A 17,206-nucleotide genomic window follows, 5' to 3' on the forward strand; every position below is an offset into this window, starting at 1 on the left:
TTTTTTTTAGATTTCTAAATCTAATCTAAAATGATACTAAATTGAATTTAAGGAAACATTTTATTTTGCGCAAAATATTTTATAATGCTCGCAAAAGTTGTCAACTATGCTACTAACTCAAAAAATGGTTTACCAAAACACCATGTGACCAGCATTGTATATCATTGTCTTCTGTGGTTGACATTTTGAACACATTATTCTAAGTGTCCTCTCAATTTTTTCAATATTTTATCTACAATAACCTATTGTCTACAAATATATTACGTAGCTGATGATAAACTATATTTTGTACATTGTTATGGTTTGCAATATTTTTATGACTTTAATCCACACATATATACAAACGTGAGGATAACCTGATCAAGAAAAAAATAACATATGGTGTGTGTGTGTGTGTGTGTGTGTGTATATATATATATATATATATATATATACGTAATGAGGGCTAGCATGAATGGAGACTAAATTTCTGTTCATTTCAATATAACATGTCAGATATAATGATGTAGATTTGAGATCCATTTATGGAAACACCCACTCAGAAATATCTATAAATATCCACTAATAAACACATCTCTCTTTTTGGCTCACCCACAATTAAAGACTTCAGCTTTTCATTTTCACACTTGGTCAGTTTATCGGTCCTTTCTTTATTTGTCTGATATTTGCCCCTTACCTGCCTTCAGTATGTGCCCTGAGGTGAAGCTAGCATGTTACCGCCCTAACAACATGCCTGCATCAAGGGGTTTACAGACAATGTCCGAGAATCACTGTTAGATGGAGGAATCAGTCGTTCAGGGACTCTCTCAAAGCCAGTTCTTTTGTTTGGGGTTCATGTTGATTCTCCTCCCCTCCCTTTTTTGTCCCTGTTTTCCTTCTTCTCTGCCCAGTTATTCTCCTGAATGTTTGAGAGGATAGACAGAAATTTATTTATTTTCTTTCTTTCTTTTTACTTCTTTTCTGTACAGGCGTAGGTTAGTCTGAGCAGGTCATCACTGCAGGAAATGTTTTTAGTCTCGTTTGAAGTGCTTCAGCACTGTGCTGGCAGTAGTGATGCCCTTGGCCTCACCTTGTGACCCTTTTCTCACAACTTAAATTAGCCTGTCTCTCCATCCTCTTCCATGTGCACATCCTTTACTCCAGCTCCATCTTTTGTAATCTACCCTTCATTTTCTTCACCCTGATTTGCCCTTTCTTTCTTTTCTAGGGTCTTGTTTCAGCAAGACACTTTACTAATGAGACTCATACTTCTAAATGAACATTATAGCCAATGCTGACCTCTAGTGTCTAATGCACCAAACTGCAATTAATCAGATGTGGAATTCAAATTGATCATGAGCAGGAACAAAAGCCCTCTGTTTAGGGATGGCACTGTAGTGTGAATTATACATGCTTGCATTCACCATATTATAATATGTGCATACTTTGCATATAGTATATTAAATACTATACTAATTTATTATTATATGATAAAAACATGTATACACAATATATTCTATATTTCGGTTTAGTATACAGAATATAATAATAATAATAATAATAATATAAAAACATAATCCACACCTCATATATATATATATATATATATATATATTGATATAACATTTGAGGTATAATTATATATATGATTCACCTTGCATTTCTTAGTTCCCACCAGCATAAATAAATAAAATAAAATATCTATTGATAAGTGTAAATTTACATTGTATGGTTTATCATATTATATTATTGTAATAGAACTAAATGCATGTTCTGGGATTGAAATTGAACATGGCGGGAACAATGAAACCTTTCCATATAATAAAATATTAAAGTGTGGGTAATACATATTATATTATGAGGTGTTGGTTATGCTTTTATCATTATCATTAAAATATATTATGTACACTATATTATACCAAAGTATACAATATATTGTATATTATTACTTTTGATTATGCATAATATTAGCTCCACATTTATCTCCATAGTAAAGGAGCAAAGTCTTCTAATGGCTAAGTGTTTGTAGTTTTAATCAATTCTTAGTTCCTAACAGCATAAAATGCCGTTGAGTGAATTAATTCTCACTCTGAGGGAATAATTCTCTCAGAAGAGATGGTAACAAAAGAAAGGTGCATGTTGGCATTGGCAGTATTTTTGTGCCCTACCCCCCTGACTACTGCATGAGGCTGTGGGGAGGGGGAGGGTGAGGAGAGAAGAGAGGGGGAGGGGTCAGCCTTGGGACAGGCCCGGCATGCTAGTGGAGGGGAAGCAATGGGATGGCTCGGTTGCCAGGGCGATGAGAGAGGCTGGAACCCAGGTGAGTGGTAACTAAGTAACAAGAGCAAACAATAGATGAGAGTTAGAATAATGCAGAAATAGACATACAAGATTTTTTTCTCTCTTTTATATCAAATCACATGATTGTGTGATTTTAAAGAATGCACAAAAGCAAATAAACACAGTGCACCTGCATATCTCTACTGCACGTGTTAATATTCAGGATGCAGATCACACTTTCTCAAGGCATACAAGTTGAGGCCCTTCTTCCTTCAAAGCGGCCTGTGCAGGCCGTCTGTCCTGCCCAGATTAGGGCCGCAGTGCCTGGGGTGAAATACTGCAGGAAATCCCCCTGTGCACCACAGCCCAATCTACACGACACAGTGATGTCTGTGGTCTGCACCCCAGAGCAACTTAAAAAAGAAACCATCAATTATTCTCCAGTTGACGAAAGGCTGAGGAGTGTGTGTGTACGCGTTCATGAGAACAGGACAGAGTGAAAGGAACAGTCTGAATGAAAGTGTGCTCATGTCTGTGAGAAACGCAGATGGGGTCAACAGGCATGGGCGTAGCTTGTGGGGGGGCCAGGGGGGCCTGGCTCCCCCATAGCGATTTAAGAATTTTACTAAATATTTATTTATAAAGTTTTTTCTATGAAGTAAAAATGCATATAATGCAGTTAATAATACATGTAAAAGTGAATATGTAGATTTACTATAGCAAAACTAAAATGTGTTTAAAAGTACGTCTGACCAAATCCACCGGTTCGGTTTGGCCCCCCCAAACTCAAACGTCAAGCTACGCCTATGTCAACAGGGCCGTATATGAAAGAGGAAGACTGTAGGAACCATACTGGCCTTGTTTCCTGTTTGAAACTGCGCCTCTGAGAGGTTCATGGCAGGAAATGTGTGTGTGTGTGTGTGTGTGTGTGTGTGTGTGTGTGTGGGATGAGTATCAGTATCCTGGTGTTCAGCCCACTGAGCCCCTGTATGTGGCTGATGAAGTGCTAAACCCTCTTCTTCCTTTCTGAGCAACTATTTCAGCTCCATTTCTCACTGTGCTTATTTGTGGACTTTTTTTTCCCTCTTAGCATTTTCTGTGGTGATTTTTGTGAGAAGAACTGCGGAATGGATTTAAATATAATAAAATGTGTTGAAGTCAGTGAAAGACACATTTCACAATACATTTTTCCTCTGTAATGTGACATATTTTTCAGTGTTGCTATTGTTAACTACATAAATATAAATTACATAAATATAACTAAATAGAAATATTAAAAACTGAAAATATGAAAAGAAAATCTAATTCAAAACAAATACTATATATAAAATCTAATTTAATTATAAATAATATGTATTATTGATTTATGAATGTGAGTTGTTTTAGAGGAAGAGCAGGTTAGCCTACATTTTGATAAATTACAGACAATAGAATACATTTTTTTTTTAATTGCTACACAACTGGGCCAAAGGTAATAAGACTATAAACATGCATTAAGAAAGTAAATAGGGTCAGTTCTGATTCCATCTTGATTTTACACTGCTCTGAGTACTATATTTTTACTGGTAGGAACAACTGCTCTGAATGAAAGTTTATTGTGTTTAAGTGTGTTTTATATGGATTGTTTTTAACATTCATGATGTCCTCTGGCCATTTTCTCTGCCTCAGACATTAGTAAAAAGAAAAAGTGCTAGTCCAGATTAAAAGCAGAACACAATTGGCAAAAAATAAAAAAAATCCTTAAAAAAATCCCACATTCTTCAATGACCTCCTCACTATTGGATGTCTATTATTTGGCCCAAAAAGTACAAAAAGACAATAGCAGCTAAAGTTTCAGAAGATCATTTTCACAAGATTAATTTCAATGATTAAAGATTCCTGGGAATAAATGGAAACTTTTTAGAGAAAGAATACACTTAAAGTCAGTATGAAATGAAAATGCACCCTATTATTTTCTAAATGTATATTATAGATTTTATTGTAAAACAATTAATCTGTGCATGTTTAAAAAAAAAAAAAGTATTTCGATCAGTCTCGTGCACAGTGAGTCAAAGCAATTTATTGTATGTTAACTGTTATTTCAGACTTGGTAAGACAAATATAATTTTGGTTTACAATGATTTCATACACAAAACATATAATATGTACTTGAAAAGATTGTTTCAAAAGCTTCAACGTCTTTGTGCACTTTTAATGATTTACACATTAACTGCCCATAAATACTTCCACAGAAAACTGTCCACATTTTTTTCTCTCTCAGAACGTGCACCTATACATACACAGTGGACAATGACATTTTTTTTTTTATCTCATAACTTGCCAGAAGTGCATAGCAGATGTTTGGAGATTTGCTTTAGGGTGTCTAGTAAATTCTCATGGGAATTTAACTTCCTCTTTTTGCTGTCTAGAGTAACAGTAACTTTCCCCTATACCTTTCTCTACGTTCCGTTATGCACATACCTCTCACACACACACCAGGTGCTTAGTGCATGGCAGGTGTGAACAAGCATGACTGGCCTGGAGAGGTAGAAATGTAAAAATCAAAGAATCTCAGGATTGGGATTTATTCTGACGGAGTCTATTTAACATCATACACGTATTTTCGCTGTATTCACTCATATTTATTGCTGATGGATTCATGGCAACAGTTCACTGCCAGAAGCTTTTCACTTCTTAAGTCAGAGTCAAACAAAAGCTAATAGTATTTCACAATATGTTCAATCTGTTTGTAAAGAGAATTATTGTAGTACAAAGAGTACAGTTACTGAAACGTATATGTAGCAAATAATGTCATTGCTGATTCCAAAGATGTTTAACTTTAGATTTAACTTTAAACAGTTCAAATTCAATTGATGAAAATATCAGATGGTGTTTTATGTGTTTGATCATTTTGAACACCTATTATCTACCCTATTGCGCAAAAAGAGCAAGAATTTTGCATTATCTTTGTACAGCAGACAGTTGGCAGTTTTCAGTTAATGAAGGATTTTGCTCTTACGTTGCGATGAACGTAGGCTACAGTTTTTCATACGTCAACACTCTTACAGAGTGTAATTTGATTTTAACTGACACAACTTGAGAACTGATTTGAACTGATTTGCCCTTTTCTTCCAAAGCATATTTATGTCATAGCAAGTCACATTGTGAATGTAAAAAACAGATTTGAATAAAAAAATCATTTATTTTCTTTGTTAAATGACATCTACTTTCTCCCCCAGCTCTCCCATCTTCAGAAGTGCTTGTTGAAACAAGTTTTACACAGGTGTTAAATGAGACAAAGACATCCATAAAGGTTTAAATGGTTTATCCCTTTACTTTTATATTTCTTTGCTTTTTTGTATGCTCTCATTGACAATTATCTCAAATTTTATGCATTAGTCTCATTTAACTAATATGACCATTAATATGAGGACTAATGGACTGTAAACATTTTAACACAGCACACACAATAGATTATTCACATCTTTCTTGATAAAAACTTGAGTCTTGGTAACATTTAGTAGTAATGATGGGTGTTACATTCCATTTTATTTCACAAACCTGCTTCAAGCTATTTAGACTTCATAGTCAAGATGTTTTTGTTCTGTCCTCAGTGAATTGCTTGCTTTTTAGCTTGCCAGCTAAAGGTGACTGTATTCTTACTGGTTGGGACAATGGGTTTGAATGCCTCAGACCCTATGGCCCTCGTAAAACAGGGATTTTTTTTTCTGTTTTGACCACTGAGATATTAAATTACTTGCCTGTTTTTATAGCCGTCCCTCACATGGTCCCTTGATAGTTCTGCAGCATCCCTCTGCCACCCCACCACCTCACTCTTGGCTGGTTCTTATCCCAGCCTGGGATATGGGGGCGGGGAGTACTTTGGGTTCGGGCCGAATTCCAAACTCGGAGCTCTCCCCTCAGACAGCATGCCAGATATGCATATGTTACCATATCTGATTACGTGTAGGTGTGAACTTGTGAAAGACTACTTAGGATCATTGTCCTGAACTGTTTGTTTAGTTAGTAAATGCAAAGCATGATGCTCCATAAACTACCATGTACTACAGTTAGGATGAGATTGTTTTTTTAGAAAAGTTTAGCGTTTTATATCAGCTTCATGACCTGCCATAGTGAGCAAGCAGATACTTATAATGCTAGTATGACAGTCGCTCCTAGAGAAAGTAACAATGGTTTTAAGCTTCCTCCTGCAAATATGCGAGTCATCTGATAAACTGTTCATAAAGAGCATGTATGTCATAGCAACAGCTAGAACGTGTTTTTTTTTTATGGCAGAGTCCTAAAATTCACCCCAGATTTTCATATTGGGATTATTTTATGTATATAAAGGTCGTTTTTACAGAATGAAAAGAAGAGGTGAAAATTGACGATGAAAGCGGAGCCGCACAATGCTTCTGGCTTATGGGTTTTAAAAAGGAGGTGTCCAAAAAGTTACCAAGGGATAACTGGCTTGTGACAACCAAGCGTTCATAGCAATGTTGCTTTTTGATTCATTGATCTCGGCTCTTCCTGTCATTGTGATAATGTTCACCAAGCACTGAATTGTTCACCTACTAGTAGGGAATGTAAACTTGGATTAGATGGGTTAGTTTTACCCTACACACAAAAATAATAGTTCTTTATTGGCATCTATGGTTTCATGGAGAATCTTTAACATCTATGAAAACTCGTCATTCCATAAAAGATTCTTTATAGTGAAAAGTTTTTTTAAATGGTTCTTCTTAATATATGCCATCACTGTGAAAACCCCCTTTCGGAACCTTCATTTTTTAGGAGTGTACTGATGTTTGTCTTGTTGCATTAGGAACCGCAGGTTTAAACATTTGGTGCTTGCAAGTTGCACTTGTTCGAGGAGCCACTGGTGTAAAGCTGCCATCAATGTGAATGTGAATCCCCTCTACAAGTAATGATATCAACTTTGACCTGGGAGAACTGTTACAACTATCTCATCAGAAAACAGTTGGAGTTTTCAAATGAACTCGTTTGATTTGATTTGTATAAAAATCTGAATATTGGGGGAAAAAACTAAGAATGGACGTCCACCTCCAAACCTAACTCTCAGTGGGGTGTAAGGAGATTGAATGAAATTATAGGAGTTCGCCACCAAATTGCCAAAATATAACACAGTTATGAATTGTCATGCGTGTTAACCATTTGAGGAGCAGCCGAACGAGTGTCACCCATCACAAGTTGTGGAGAACCTGGTGCTAATGACTGATAACCTGCACGTTCTGACATGCAGACAGAAGAGTGTCAGTCAATAACTGAGAAAATTAAAGCATGGAATTGAGACTAAATGAAACAGATTTTTCAGAATTAAGAGTACTGCTCAAAAAAAGGGAAACAATGACATGTGTAAGGACAAATCAACTGGAAGATTTTTCTACACAGCCTCTGGGTGTGTTCTTTGATATTGTCAGTCTTGATATTATGTTGCTCCAGGACACAAATACCATCTAAAAGAGCAGTGGTTCCCAACCCTGGTCCTGGAGGCACCCCAACACTGCACATTTTGCATGTCTTCTTTCTCTGACGCACCAGTTTCAGGTCTTGGAGTCTCTACTAATGAGCTGATGACCTGAATCAGGTGTGTTTGATTAAGGAGAGATACAAATTGTGCAGTGTTGGGGTGCCTCCAGGACCAGGGTTGGGAACCACTGTAATAGAGAACTCATATTTTGACACAGAGTAAATTCATTACATCAGTCTGAATCGGTGTAAAGCATGACAGCCTTTGATAAAGGCAAACACTTTTCAAATGTCTGCTTACAGAAAAATGAATATGTTTCTGTAGACCTACTAGCAGTAGTCAAAATTCCTCAATTTATTACTACAAATTTGGCTGATAATTATGTTCTGTATTCTTCCACAAATATATGAATTTTATTAGTGTTTGTACTGTATTAATGATATTATTTATACAGTAAGCAAATGGTTTGATTAAAAATGTCTTAAGTAGTGGCTTATTATTTAAAATATATTATTAGTGAACAAAGTACAAAAAGCACATACCGTATGCTGATATTAATAAAAACCACGGCAGAAGAAATTTATCAAAGGTTTAATAAACAGAAGATCAATAAAGAGCATCAATGTGGAAGGTCATCTTTGTCCCAAACAAAAACACACGTACAAGGGTGCAAACAAACACACAACTGAATAAGATTAGTGAATTATAATTATTAAAGTTGAAACATTTTGTGAGTATGGGAACATCATTACAATTATTTACTGATTAACAGGCAAAGAGGAAAACTCTGATTACAATGACCTCAGTTAACTGAAACAATCCATACAGGCTTTGGCGCGCTCCATCTCATGAAGGAAGTTATAGAACTGAGGTAAAGTCAGCTCTAATGTGGAGAGATACAAAGATACAAACAAAATGAGACTGAGTGTGTAATGAAAACGCTGAATCATGTAGAGTATGTTACAACTTAGACAATGGATTTGAAGTAAATTTACCCATGTACACATTTTCTGTCTTGTTTCCTTTTCTGATCACCAGTTTTAGCTGTGAAAAGAACAAAAAAGTTGAATGAATGATGAGCCTCTCTGTCTTATAACTCCAGCAGTGCCTAAAGCAGACAGAGGTTACAGATCAAGAGTTTGATTACTGAAGGAAACATTAGATTGCTTCTGCAAATACAACATACTAACATTAGTCACATATTCCCCACCATGGGTATAATATGACTAGCATTATATGCCAGAGAAAAGGTATTTTCTTTATGTCAGAGTGCAGTCAATTGTAATTGTAATTAGAAACTGACAATATTTATATTTTAGCTGGGATAAAAGGAGATGGTAGGTAATTTTAAAATATAAAGGAGGAAGATGATGACAATTATTTACTTTGACAGTTACCTGCCATTAAGAAAATGCATTTTCTTTTAAGACGACTAATAGCACACCAAAGACACCATCAATCCCTTAGACTTGAGTGTTTTGTTAAGAGTGCACGGATTCAGACGCAACAAAGTATGATTGTGATCATGCGGTCTCTCATGATTCTGGTTAGTGCATGTGCTAAGGTTCTCATTAAGTCGGCAAGAATCTTTCTCTATCATTTCCTGCCTCATCTCTCATTTTTTTTATATAAATAAAACTTCTGGCTCTGTGCTGCAAGAGTCTAAATGTACTTAGGTACTTAACTATTAGGCTACTGTACTAATCACCATCTCATTTATTTGAAGAGATACCCACCCAAAAATAAAAATTCTCTCAATAATTAGTCACCTGGTAAAAAAAAAAAAAAAGTTTTAATATATTAGTATTTTTCTTGTACACAGCTATCATTTTCCTTCAGATGAAATTGGGTTATGGATTACCGTCGTGCTAACTTTGGAGGTCCCATACACAATATGTGACCCTGGACCACAAAACCAGTCATATGGGTCAATTTTTCGAAATTGAGATTTATAAATAATCTGAAAGCTGAATAAATAAGCTTTCCATTGATGTATTGTTTTTTAGGATAGGACAATATTTGGCCGAGATACAACTATTTGAAAATCTGGAATCTGAGGGTGCAAAAAAAAAATCTAAATATTGAGAAAATTGCCTTTAAAGTTGTCCAAATGAAGCTCTTAGCAATGCATATTACTAATCAAAAATTAAGTTTTAATATATTTACAGTAGGAAATTTACAAAATATCTTCATGGAACATGATCTTTACTTAATATCCTAATGATTTTTGGCATAAAAGAAAAATCTATAATTTTGACCCATACAATGCATTTTTGGCTATCGCTACAAATATACCCCAGCGACTTAAGACAGGTTTTGTGGTCCAGGGTCACATATATGGACTTATGATGGGTTACATTTCCAAAGAAATTTCTTATTTTTCTAAACATCCTCACTTATGTTCATCTGAAAAAAGAAAAACATATACATGTGGGACAGCATGAGGGTGAGTAAATGATGAGAGAATTTTCATTTTTGTGTCCCTTTAAATACACAGGAAAGATATTATGCTGTGAAACGATGATGTATAAATCTATAAACTCTCAGGTTCTGTTAAATTTCTTCACTCACTTAAGGATTGGGTTAATAATTTTAAAGGCTGGATTATACACAACTTTTTAAATCTGAATTAATTTTTAAAACACTAGTCAAGTCAAGTAATCTTTATTTATACAGCCCTTTATTCAATACAGACTGAGCCAAAGCAGCTTTACAGTGGTAAACAGGAAAAACTTGTGCTGATAATGCAAGAGGACAATAGTCAGTTTATCAGTTAAAGTCAGTTTATTGTTGATTCAGTTATGTAATCGTTCAACTCAGTTCAGTTCTCTTCCAATAGTGTCTGTGCAGTCAAGTCAACAATTGTCTCTAGGCATCATCCATAAATGGTACAGAGAAAAACTGGGCATCATACACTGAAAGACTGAGACAAACTCTCGTTCAGAAACAAGCGTCTCATTGCTAGTAAGCGCATGACAAATAAAAACAATGTGTGTTCTAAAATTGGCTCAAAATATCAAACATGTTTTATCCTCCGACTTGATGGAATCATAGTCTGAAGCTAAAAAAAAAAAAATGTTTTGCCCATCATAGCCTACTCAATTTTCTATGAAATCTGTTAAATCCGACTGTCCAAAATCTGCAGACTGGAACTGACTTTTTTCTGCAAAAGTTGTTTAGCACAATCCAACCTTAAAATCTGATTCAAAATCATGTATTTTAAAATCAATCTCTTGATGAATGTTTGCACTGACTTTTAAAAAATTAAATACAGGTTTACCTGTAGAAAAATGTTTCCGGTCTTTTGCAGCTCACTTGTACCAACAGTAACTGCAAAGAATTATGCATTTAAATTACTCGCATATTATTTAATCACATTATTTATATTCTTATTTGCACTGTAGTTAATATAGATTTACATACTAGTGTTAATCCATTGCTTACCACCAAATTTCCACTCCATGTCAACAAGTTGGTTGACCATTAGTGTCTGTCCCATGGCCAGTCTGGACAAAACAGGGTAGTGGATTCTCCACTGAAATAAATGGAAGATGTAGACATGCTGAGTCTTACAGTCATGCCCATCCACAAAAAACATGCATTAATGTGTATCAGTCTCTCCTCTCTTCCTTCTCCGCTAATGTCACCACTGCTAAAAGGACATACTATCATACCTAAATTAACAATTCGTCTAACTCTCGCATGCTCTTTAAAACATTTTCCTCCCTCCTTTGTCCTCCTCCTCCCCCTCCTTCATCAACTCTAACAACTGACGACTTTGCCACATTCTTCATAAATAAATTTAAAACCATCAGTGCACAATTTTCCACACCACAATCTGTCAAGCACATCTTACCAGTAAACATACACTCGTTCACATCCTTCTCTTCACTCTCTGAGACAGAAGTCTCCAAACTCATCCTTTCTAATCATCCTACTACTTGTCCGCTTGATCCTATTCCATCTCATCTCCTTCAAGCCATTTCTCCTACCCTACTGGCAAAGGGCATCTCAGGAACCGCACTCCAGTGGTTTTAGTCTTACCTCTCAGATAGGTCCTTCAAGATATCTTGGAGGGGTGAGGTGTCCAATTCGCAACATCTAACTACTGGGGTGCCTCAGAGCTCAGTTCTTGGACCACTTCTCTTCTCTGTCTACAGATTAGGCACATCAACCATAAAAAACAGCCAGAAACCTTGGAGTTATGATTGATGATCAGCTGACTTTCTCAGACCACATTGCTAAAACTGCCCAGTCCTGCAGATTTGCTTTATTCAACATCAAGAAGATCAGGCCCTTTCTTTCGGAACATGCTTCACAACTCCTTGTTCAAGCTCTTGTTCTGTCCAGGCTGGACTATTGCAATGCTCTCTTGGCAGGTCTTCCAGCCACTTCTATCAAACCTTTACAATTAATCCAGAACACCGCATCAAGATGAATTTTTATTGAGCCAAAAATGATGCACGTCACACCTCTGTTTATCAATTTGCACTGGCTACCAATAGCTGCTCGCATAAAATTCAAGGCATTAATGTTTGCCTACAAAACCACCACTGGCTCTGCACCCCTTTACCTAAATTCATTACTTCAGAGTTATGTGCCCTCTAGAAGCTTGCATTCTGCAAGTGAACGTCGCTTTATTGTGCCATCCCAAAGAGGCACAAAATCACTTTCACAGACTTTTAAATTAAATGTTCCCTCCTGGCGGACTGACCTGCCCAACTCAATCCGAGCAGCTGAGTCCTTAGCCATCTTCAAGAAATGACTAAAACACAATCTCTTCCATCTTTATTTGACCCTCTAACTCTAGCACACTCTATTCTAATTCTATTTTATCTTTGTTGACGTGACCCTCTAACACATGAACTCTCTGTTCCATCTTTATTTGACCTTCTAACTCTAGCACTCTCTGTTCTAATTTAAATAAAATTTAAATAAAACTTGCCCCTTTTAGACTTGCACTCTATTCATTTACTAACTGCTTGTTTTCTTTAAAAAAAAAAACACTAGCTTCTCTAATCTTTTTGCATTGTATTCTCTAATTATTTTGCATTTGTATGTTTTCTTTTTATTTATTATACAATTAACAAAAGCAAAAAATAGGCCTCTAACACTAGCTTACTCTATTCTTTTTCTATTCTATCTGTTTTCCTTTTATTTATTATATAATCATGGAAACAACTAAAACACCAAAATGACTATGTTAAGACAAACCTGGTCAGAAAAATGACTGGCCTTGTCCTCATTTAATCCTGTAATTAAGCAATAGATCACAATGTTAAATACAGACTCATGACAAATATAATCAAATGGGTACAGATGATGGGAGTGAAGAAAGATGGTACCTAATGAGAGCAAGTCTGCCTTCACCTGTTCAGCTGTTAGGTTTCTTTTTAAAGCACCTGAGAAGGGAGGAAGACATTTGCATTGCTTCTATATGCACATTATATCTCTGTTCCAAAGCCTAGTATACTAAGTAGGCAGCATTCTAACTGATATGATACCTTGATAATGTACTAATTGGGAACACTAAATAGGGTTGTAACAATACATTGATATGGATCAATGCATCATTCAAATCACTAACCATACGAAATACTGATGCAACACGTAAAAAAAAGATGAATATTTTTATATATCTATAAGATATATTAGAACACTTGTTTGACTTTTATTTAAAAAAATCACTAATCTGTCTTCAAGTTCTGCATAATTAAAAAATTTTTAAACAACTGGAGTACCTCATTTTGTTGTGTCATAATAGGGATACAAGATTTTCCCATTTCCCATTTTCCCATTTCTGAGAGCAAAGACTGAAACAATCTCTTGACTTGTCATTGCTTATCGCATTGCACAAGCACAATGATGAGCTGTCATCAGATGATTGAAGATCTCATGTGCGACTTTTCCCACGATTTTCTATATTGTTTTAAATACTAAAGTGTATTTTTTTTGTGTGGATGTCCCAATTGAGATATAAGAGTTGCATTGATATTGATGCCTTAGAGAATTTGGCTAAAATTTGATTTTGGATTTAAGTTTCCTACCTTTTGAAAGAGTCTTTACATCGAGAGTGCACTTATGCTGCCTACGTAGGCACCTCACTAGGTTTTGAAATACAGTAGACTATACGTTTTTTACATCTTTGTCTGATTTCTCTGATACATATTATTCTACACCACCACTTTTTCCCCATCATTTTTTCTCATCAGTATGATTAGTAATTTCACATGTTCCTCTTCATTCTAATGACTAAAAGCACAGGTAGCAGGATAGTCACTGCATGCAAATGTAGCAGCATACTATGCATACTGATTGGTAGGGTCGGCCAGTCTACGTGTGACATTAGGTCCAGATTCCCCAGGGCAATTTGCAACAAGGGCTATTTGCATATGTTAGGATCCTCTAGACGCATAATGCAGCAATTTGGTGTAAAATAAACTGAACAATCACTCACTGAGATTAGGATCATAGCATGTTTAGATCAGTGCTGGTGTCAGGCTAAACGTCTACATTTGATGTTATCACCAGGGGAAGGGGACTGCATTATTCATTTGTGAAATTTCAGATAAAGGTGGTCGATTTGTTCAAGATGAGGGTCCTGAAGGTTTTACCATGAGGTAGGAGGAGGACACTCTTCATCAGAGCCCTCAGTGGTCCTGCACTTATCCCATTCTCTCCAGCAAACTCTGTCAACTGACGCAAGCACTGCTCTGACTGATGAGGAAGAAGCACAATATGTAACATTTACTTGTGTGTAAATCCTGTTGATTTTCACAATATAAGTTATCACAATAAACATTCACATAATATATCTTTCTTTACCGGTCCTAATTCAGACAAGACAACTTACCCTGGAGAATGCAATATTATGGATGTAGGATTCATATTTTAGCCGGAAGCATTGTTTTGTAGTTAAAAATGTCTAAAGGATGGATTTGTTTCTTACAAACACACAGCTTTTCACTTCACAAGACATCAATTGATAGACTGGAGTCATGTGGATTACTTGTGAATTATTGTAATGTTTTTATCAGCTGTTCGGCCTCTCATTTTAACGGCACCCATTCACTGCAGAGGATCCATTGGTGAGCAAGTGATGTAATGCTAAATTTATCCAAATCTATTCTGATGAAGAAACAAACTCATCTACGTCTTAGATGGCCTGAGGGTGAGTACATTTTCAGTTTTGGATGAACCATTCCTTTAACTGTTTTTTTTTTTTTTTGGTTCATGTATTTGTGGACACTTTTATCCAAAGACACTTGTAATGCATTCAAGGTACATATTTTATCTTTTCATGCATTTCCTGGCAATGATTCAACACACAGAAATGGCTTTCCAGAGAAGTAATCTGGGAGCGTTGACTCACCTCTTTGGGTTCTAGAAGGAACTGGTATAAGATCTCTGTCAGACTCACAAACTGCTGCAATGGGAGGAAAAAAGTAAAGCTGAGTGACTGGCATTGAATGAAGGTAGCATATGTGCACTATCTAGGTGAAAAGCAGAAAATAAAATATATCAATACAGACCTCCTTTTAAGTAGCAGAGAAACATGCAGACACTACCACCAGTCCAAAGTTTGGATACTACAACTCATTCTTTATCATCACTATTTCCATATTTTATAATAACGGTCCACAAAATTATGAAATAAACAAATGGAAATATGGAAAAATAAATTATTAAAAATAAACATTAAATAAAGCTACCTTATATATTTTAGGTTCTACAAATTTCCACCGACCAACTTTATGAGGTGCATCTTGGGATGCATTTAAACAGTACTGAATAAGTTCCCAACGATTCAACGGTCTTGTTGACTGCACTTCCTGAGTTTTTCATCCATTAAAAATATTTAAATATTAGTTTTGCAATACATAAATAAATACATACAATTCAATACATTAATTAAATTATTTATTAGCAAAATAATAAAGCATTTAAGCATGACATCTTTAGATAAAAAGGATTTAAAAATCATGAGAAACATAAATTTAGTCAACTGTGTTCACACTTTACTAGTAGTGTACTGCATGTTGCTGTATGTTGCATATGTGTGTGTGTGTATACTGTACATAGACACACACACACACACACATACATACACATATATATATATATATATATATATATATACACACACACACACACACACAAAAGTATAAATGTGTCTATGATAAGGTCCATTATATTTATTATTATATTTATTTTAAAAAAGCTGTTTCCTTAAACATTCACTGCAAACCAATAAGAGTGCCTTTTATCAATTTCCTGCTGGAGAGGCAAGTCTGAAACGAGAACACTTTTATATAAAGGACAAAACTGCATGATACAATTTTATGACGTCAAAATATACTAAATATACACTACCGGTCAAAAGTTTGGGATCAGTAAGACTTGTAATGTTTTTTAGATATTTTTTTTGGAAACTGCGATACATTTTTCAGGATTCTTTGATGAATAAAAAGTTAAAAAGAACAGCATTTATTCAAAATATAAATCTTTTCTAACAATCTATCTAATAGCTATCACTTCGTATAAATTTAACACATCCTTGCTGAATAAAAGTTTTAATTTCTTTCAAAAAAAGAAAGGATAAAAATTCACTGACCCCAAACTTTTGAACGGTAGAGTATATTGTTAGAAAATATTTCTATTTTAAATAAATGCTCTTTTTTATTCATCAAAGAATCCTGAAAAAAATGATCACAGGTTCCAAAAAAAGATTAAGCAGCAACAATTTCCAGCACTGATAATAAATCAGCATATTAGAATGATTTCTGAAGGATCATGTGACACTGAAGACTGGAGTAATGATGCTGAAAATTCAGCTTTGCATCACAGGAATAAACTAGAGTTGAATGTATATTAAAATAGAAAAACAATATTTTACATCATAATAATATTTCTCAATATAACATTTTTCCTGTATTTTTGATCAAATAAATGCAGCCTTGATGAGCATAAGAAACTCCTGTAAAAAACATTAAAAAACGTTCTGATCCCAAACTTTTGACCAGTAAGGTACGTTTTTACGCCTGAAATCCTCTACATCACTACAGGAGCCCAGCTTAGTGTGCTAATGCTAAGTGTTATGGTAATATCATGTAACTAAACGTTATACACACTAGAGCGACTTTTTTCTGAAGGCGAGATGATCACCAGACCCGTTTATTTACATCGAACTCAATTATACACAACATCTGTTGATCACAGATACACTAAACTCATTCATTAGTATCATAATTCCCACTTTCCGTTCGCAGCATACTGGACTCCTACCTGTTCACTGAATTTATTCAGATTCTGAAAGTCAGTGCAGACATTGTCAGGTAATGTATCATTCGTGAAATGCAACTGCAACATTGTTTCTCCGCAGCTCCGCTGTTGCTACTGCGCTGTGAGTGTGACATCTGCTTCCACACTTCCGCTGCCCATCGAGTCCAACGATTTAACGATCCGCACTTTCGTCAT

General features: G+C 35.3%; 2 protein-coding genes across 2 annotated transcripts in view; one reads left to right on the plus strand and one right to left on the minus strand.

Annotated features, from left to right (window-relative positions):
* Positions 1-17,206, plus strand: part of LOC107657059 (DNA (cytosine-5)-methyltransferase 3B-like) — a 67,450-nt gene that overhangs the window by 4,327 nt on the left and 45,917 nt on the right. The window lies entirely within an intron of this gene.
* Positions 8,479-17,187, minus strand: commd7 (COMM domain containing 7). The gene is made up of 9 exons (XM_016445068.1): positions 17,015-17,187; positions 15,102-15,155; positions 14,344-14,446; positions 13,075-13,131; positions 12,944-12,981; positions 11,174-11,264; positions 11,010-11,059; positions 8,725-8,773; positions 8,479-8,612 (listed from the first exon to the last, which is right to left on the minus strand). Exons 1-9 carry the CDS (start codon positions 17,096-17,098, stop codon positions 8,536-8,538), a joined length of 603 nt encoding a protein of 200 aa, XP_016300554.1. The 5' UTR covers positions 17,099-17,187; the 3' UTR covers positions 8,479-8,535.

This window comes from Sinocyclocheilus anshuiensis, unplaced genomic scaffold (assembly GCF_001515605.1).
Source record: "Sinocyclocheilus anshuiensis isolate Anshui unplaced genomic scaffold, SAMN03320099.WGS_v1.1 scaffold1453, whole genome shotgun sequence".
In the NCBI taxonomy this organism is placed as follows: Eukaryota; Metazoa; Chordata; class Actinopteri; order Cypriniformes; family Cyprinidae; genus Sinocyclocheilus; species Sinocyclocheilus anshuiensis.